This window comes from Parasteatoda tepidariorum, chromosome 6 (assembly GCF_043381705.1).
Source record: "Parasteatoda tepidariorum isolate YZ-2023 chromosome 6, CAS_Ptep_4.0, whole genome shotgun sequence".
Classification (NCBI taxonomy): Eukaryota; Metazoa; Arthropoda; class Arachnida; order Araneae; family Theridiidae; genus Parasteatoda; species Parasteatoda tepidariorum.
This window is the reverse complement of record NC_092209.1, coordinates 56,559,408-56,566,316: the sequence shown is the minus strand read 5'-3', so window position 1 is coordinate 56,566,316 and position 6,909 is coordinate 56,559,408. Positions and strand designations below refer to the sequence as shown.

Here is a 6,909-nt window from a genome sequence, read left to right as displayed (position 1 = left end):
ATTTCTGATGCATCGCCTTGAATGAAAGTCGCTGTGTCGTCTTGCCGATATATACGTTAAATCGATATGTCTCGATACATCGATTTATAGCCCAGTCCAACTGCCCATACACTAGGTATATGATCATGCAACGAATTAAAATTCAGGGCGATTTTTTTAGAGCCAATGGAAATTAGAGATGGGGTTGGACAGGATGATGCACTGGCATGCTTACTTTTCAACATAACATTAGAAAAAGTCATTCGCGACTCAGAAACTAAATATTTTATAAATGTGTGTAAATTTTTGTACTTGCCGATGATATTGACATCATCGCAAGAGTACCTGCTGATGTGAAACAGGCTTCTCTAGCCCTGAAATAGGAGGCAAGTAAAATACATCTCACAGTCAACCAGGAAAAAACTAAATACATGCAATGCATTAAAGTAATAGACTTTAATACTCACCTGTGGATTGCTACACATAAATTTGCAAAAGTTGACAGCTTTACATATCTGGGCTATGGGCGTAATATTGACAACATCATCAGAAGCGAATTAATGCTGTCAACAGATACTTTTACAGATTAAAAAAGTATCTAAAATCAAACTTAATTAAGAGAAAGACTAAGCTATTAATTTCAAATGCGACAGTGACAAAATGACACAAAAATATTAAAACGCTCTTAGAGTCTGCGAGCGGTGGATGCTAAGAGCTATTTTTGAAGGAATACAAGTTGATGGCTTATGGCACGGCTTATGCTCAAATTTAGAACTTTATCGTGAAAGCAAAGAACCCGACGTCATCAAATACGTAAAACTCCAAGGAATTAAATAGACTGGTCATGTTATTAGAATGAACAAAGAGCATTCAACCCAGAAAATATTTTTGGCCAGCCCTCTGAAACAAGAGCTACTGCCCTACACAATCTCAGATGGGCTGACTGTCTGAAAGGGATCTTGCCATTTTAAAGTAATTATTTAAAAGACCATGGCCAAAGATAGAGAGACCTTGAGGAAAATTCTTGAGAAGGCCAGGGCCCACCCAGGGCTGCCGTACCACTGAAGAAGATGCATAATAAAAAATAGGTTGTTTTATTTTATGCTATAAAATTATAAGTGCTCCCGGATTTTTATAATGCTAAAAGCATTGCTTTGCTTAAGTAAATTACATCTCACAAGACATTACATAGACTTAAATGCTTACGCGTAATTATGAAACGCATAGTTTACGAATATTTTTCTTATAAATATAATGTTTACTACTTGTAATATGTTTGAATATTATAGATATCCTTCCCTGTGGTATGTCTTTACAATATTATGCAGGAAAATCTAATAATAATTTTACTTGTTAAATATCGGCCTGTAATATTATTACGTATATATATAAATATATATTTCTTCAAATATAGATTATAATGCTACATTATGTTAAAACATTATTTTTATTTTTTCCTGTGACATACCTCAGTAATATTTTAAGCAAAACAGTCTATTCTTTCAATACAGAATCAGCCATCTTGATAATCTCGATAAAAGTTTCATGAGAAAATGTACTAAGGCATTCTTCAAAAGACAACCATTTTCCCTCAATAAACCCCTCCTCATCGTTCAACTTCAACTCATTTGGTTCTTCAACGTTAAAAAGATACCAAAATACTGTCTTCTTGTACATTTTATCACTTTCTGTGTAGGAATAACACTGCTTACAAATAAAATCAATTAATGTTAGTGTCTGCAATCCTACTTCTTCGGAAATCTCTCGTTTAGCTGCTTCTAAAGACGTTTCAGTTCCCTCCAATCGACCTTTAGGGGACACCCACTGCAGATCCATATTAAATCGTTTCTGGAGAACAGCTAAATAATGCACAATGCCATCGATTCTGCGAACAAGGATACCTCCAGCAGATTGGTAAATTTTTTGATAGGATATATCTTCTAAACAACCGTTTGTATCTTGCGTGCATTTCAGTATCATTTCAAGCTGCTGTTCTGCTATTGGATATTGGCAATATGGGCATGATTGGCTTCCAGTTTTGGCGTTATTATCATACAAACAGACTTTGCAAACATCGTGGTTGCAGTTGCCTAAATTCATGATAAAAGATGGCGTTGTGTAGCTCTTACTGCATGAAATGCAGATTTTTGAACTGTCTTCAATTTCATTCGACATTTTATTTCACTTATAATTTCTTTCCTGGAATTGTAGCTTCAATATTTAAGTGGGTAAAATCAAATTTTACGAATGTCAATTTTTTAATAATGAAATATGTTGCTAGCTGACACTTTTTTGACGCAAGCAATCACACCAAATGCATATGACTCCATTCACAGCCAGGCTAGGACTCTGGTTATAAATGCAGGCTGAAAGACTAGGCTAGAAGAAATCCAGGCTGCAAAGGAAATGAACATGAATATAATATTTGTTGCATGCATTTTAACACATTAAATTAGAATTTTTACTCTGAAATTTTTAAATGTAATCATATTATAACAAAATTTAGACACCTTATTATACCCATTCATATTACTATGCATCTTTAAATGCATACGTTATTATTATTATTTTTTTTTACAATATCTAGAATTAAGCGAAATATTTCGCTTTGATTTACTCTGTAGTTTCTGTAGTCAGTTTTTAATTATAATTTTTAACATACTTTTTAACTCTTAGACAACATAAAATTCTCATTATCAGTATCGGATGCATCACTATTGAGATTCAACAGAAGAAAGTCGCAATTAAAATAAGCAATGACTAGTTTAATCTTATAAACAAAAAACTTTAAAATTTTATCTATGCAGGTTGTACGAGAGCTTAATATTAAAAAAAAATTGGATTCTTGTTATTTTTACCTAGTTAAAATTTCATCAGAAAAACTAACGAATGTACTTAATAGTAATTCACATTTTAACAGTAATGCTGAAAAAGAAAAAAAAATTAAAAAAGAAAATTCTGATTCCATGTTTTGTTTCTCAGATTGTATTTAATTACAAATTACTATATTAGGCATATTAAAATGAAAACAGCGTGAATAAAGAAAAAATCAAGCACAGAAATAGACATATAGTTTCGGTTTTCTAGACAAGAGCCTCCTTCAGTGTCTAAACACCAAATAACATAATATCATCCGTTTAAACACCTTTTGGAGTTAAGATAGAGGAAAGTTTTTGTCTCTAGAGAAGCGAAATAGTATGCTTATTTCTGCACATGATTTATGCTTTATTCACGTTGTTTTTCATTTTAGTCAATGCGGCACAAGTATACCCTTAACCTTTTAGGTCGTATTGATATAGATTTTTAAAAAAATTATAAATTCTTATTGGTATCAATCCTGATTGTTAATTGTCACTTAATGTAATGTGACATTTTAATTTCTAATTTCACCTAAGCCTTTAATTTTTCTTTAAACGTTTTCCTTTTTTTTCAATTTAGCAATTTTAACTTTCTTGTTGACCTTTCTCGTGGTCATTGCGGTCTTCGCACTTCCTGTGGGGAAAGTCAACCAACCCCTCTATTCACGCCTTTCTTTTCTTCTTTTAATTTCAGGGGGGCTAACTAACCAATCTCTTTCCTTTAAATTTCACACTCTCCGCCTCTTTAAATTTAATTGGCCGTAATTTTTCTGGTCCTATACCAGTTAAGGAATTTTTAAGTGACTTTTCATTCTTTTCTTGTGCTTCCTTCTAGCTGGTTCTTTTTATTTTTTCTTGAGATGCGGACTTCGGTCCGTATCGAGGGATTTCTTTTGAATCCATAACTACAATCAACTTCTGTAAATTTAAAATCAACATTTTATACCTTCAATTTTCCTCAACATAAAAGAAAAACCTTCTCGATTTTAAGCTTTTCTTTCCATATTTATTTTAACGATTAAATTACTCGTTTTCTCATATGTTAACTTTATGCAAGACGCCTTGGTTTCTTTAAATTCTCTTGTCACCCATTTCTTGTTAAAAGATTTGTTTTTTTTTTTTTTGTGCCACAAAATGCGTTGGAACTATATTGTTTGTTTGTTACGAAATAACAAAATAAGTTGTTTTACGAAATAATGTTTTACAAAACGTTTTATGAAAATAAATGTTCAGCTGAATAGAGTGATTTGTGTGATTATTTTTAGTCTGTATCTGCTGTTAGTTATCTCTTTTTTCCTCCTGTGTGTGGTGAGTACCCTTTTGATTGTTTTGGGCATGCCTTCTATTATTATATTGGAAACATCAGCTTATTCCATTTATCTTAAATGTTAAATTGTATCTGGATATAGCATGACTTTATCGTTTTTATCTTTAATATCTAACTTATTTTAGTTTCGCCCTTTTTCCAAATTTGGTGATACCAATTTCATCCAATTTGTTCAAACCTCACGCTTTGTGACCCTTTGAACCTATTGGGTTATTGTTATCCCACAATTGCATTGTACTACCACTTTCATTAACGATCCCGCTCCCCTTAATTTATTTTATTTACCTTTTATATATTTCGGAATTAACTTGTTTATCATGACATTTCAATCATTTAACTATTTTCAATCATGACTATATCCAAATACACATACAAACCCATTTATAAGTACATATGCAAATGGATGCCAACCCACCATCTTTATTTTCAATACATAAATAACTTTATACGCATCCAAATATTCATTATTAAACTCTTACAATAATCAAAAACAATAATTGCTCAACATTTTAAACAAGTGTACTTATTTAATATTTCAAAACATCCGTTCATCATCTGTTTAAACACAATTTGGAGTTACGACAGAGGGAAGTTTTTGTCTAGAGAGGCGAAATAGTATGCTTATTTCTGCACATGATTTATACTTTATTCACGTTGTTTTTCACTTTAGTCTATGCAGAACAAAGTATACGCTAACCCAGTGGTCGGCAAAGTGCGGTTCCAGAGCCGCATGTGGCTCTTTCGCTCCAAAAGTGTGGCTCTGACACAAATATCCACGGAAGGCGCAATAATATTTTCATTTAAAAAAAAACTTGGTAAGAAAAAAATTACATCTTATTTTGATAAATTAAAATCCTCTTAATGCTACGATAACCGAGTTGAAATTTCCCTCTTGAAATTGACATTGGTAGCTTTGAAATACAATTGCTGGATTTAAAAAACAAGGAGATATGACACTCTAAATTCGAACGTCTTTGTGTTGTATTGGAAATATTGGAGAAGAAAAAAGATAATCTTAGTACGCAACACAAGTGGTCTGCTTTGAATGACCTGGAGAAGGAAGACATGATCAATTTCAACGCTTGGAATAGTATTCCTGACTCTTACGATCAGCTGAAAAAGCTCGCGTTCGCTGTTCTTTCCCTTTTCAGTTCTACATATATATGCGAACAATCTTTTTCAAGCATGAACATTATCAAGAGTAAACTGAGAAGTCGTCTTATTGATGAGAACTTGGAAGCATGTATAACATACAAACCTGACTTACTCAAACTTTCCAAGGAGATGCAAGCACATTGTTCGCATTAATAAATATTTATTAAGTATGAAATTTAGTTTTATTTAGTGTACTACTTATTTAGTGTAATAAAAGTTTACTAAACAAGCAGATTTGGCTCCCAATATTTTTAAAAATTGTTGTAATGTTCATATTTTGCTCTTTGGCTAACAAGTTTGCCGACCACTGCGCTAACCTTTTAGCTAGTAAAGATATAGATTGAAAAAATTACAAATTCTTATCGGGGTATCAATCCTGATTGATAATCATAAACAACAATTGCTCAACAATTTTAACAAGTGTTATAATGACACTTGTTATAATAAGTATACTTATTTAAAAAATTTTTTATAAATTAAATATTTTAGACGAATGCAAACCTTATATTGTTCTGTAACAGATGGTTGGGGGGAAGGGAAATTCATTATTTTTGCAATTTTACTAGAAGGCTTTATTCTCTACTCGCTCCTGTTATTTATCCTCATTCATCGTTTTTTTCTTCTTCTTAAAATGCCATATTTTACATAAAAACATTTTGTTTATAAAATATATAATTAATATAATTTTAAATAAGAAAGTTTTATTAATATGTTAATCACAATGAAATGCGAAATGAACGATTTCCTGAATTTTAAATATTAATTAACTACAGAAAAAAAAAGCTTAAGTTTAGGAATACATAGTGTGCAATACTAATACCATATGAGAAGAAATAAATGATAAATAATTTTTCTCGTTAGCGAGACTGTTATAATTATAAAAGTTTAATCAAAAAATAATTTATCTCTCTCGTGAATTGATTTTTTATTTTTACATATTTGAACTTAGATGCTAAGATTTATATCAGGCAACAATATTTCATTCTTTTTATTTTTCTTCTGTGACTGTTGATTTTAACTTAACTGTCAGCTTATGAAATAAAATTCTTGGGGGAGATAAATAAATTTTCCTAAATAATAAACAAAGATTCTTTAAGTCAAAATGAGTGAGAAAAAACTCGTGAAAAAAAGACTTTAGAATTGCAATAAGTTTTAAACAAATTTAAATTTTCAAAAGAAAAAGATCAAGTTAAGATCACAAATAAATATGGCCCCTTTCAGTACGTTAACATTTAACTCTATGATTGAATTTTACTGGTTCTAATGGCCATAATGGTATCTTTTACTACAAGTTTAACAGTAAATAATTCTAAAAATAATTTTTAAAAAATTATTTCATTTTTTTAATTCCATCTTACTTTCTGTACATTTTCCCACACATTTTCGTTATTTTAGGTTTTAATGTTTTTGAGCAGAAAAAAACAAAATGAAACATAAAGTTGAACAGTGGAAAATGCTGCGGTTCTTACGATTTTTTAAATTACAGTGAAACAAAATTCAAGAATTCTTTAAAGAGAAAATATAAACTTTTCCCCAAAAAAGTTTCAAGCATAATTAATATACAATGCATTGACGTTATATATATATATA

At 30.7% G+C, this 6,909-nt stretch overlaps 1 protein-coding gene across 2 annotated transcripts in view; it reads right to left on the bottom strand.

Moving 5' to 3' along the window:
* Positions 1-1,407: 1,407 nt before the first annotated feature.
* Positions 1,408-6,909, bottom strand: part of LOC139424767 (RNA pyrophosphohydrolase-like) — an 81,874-nt gene continuing 76,372 nt past the window's right edge. For both annotated transcript variants that reach the window (XM_071181597.1, XM_016074890.3), the window contains exon 2: positions 1,408-2,374. In XM_071181597.1, the coding sequence (XP_071037698.1) occupies positions 1,474-2,154 (681 nt within the window). In that variant the 5' untranslated portion in view covers positions 2,155-2,374 and the 3' untranslated portion in view covers positions 1,408-1,473. The remainder of the gene's footprint in view (positions 2,375-6,909) is intronic.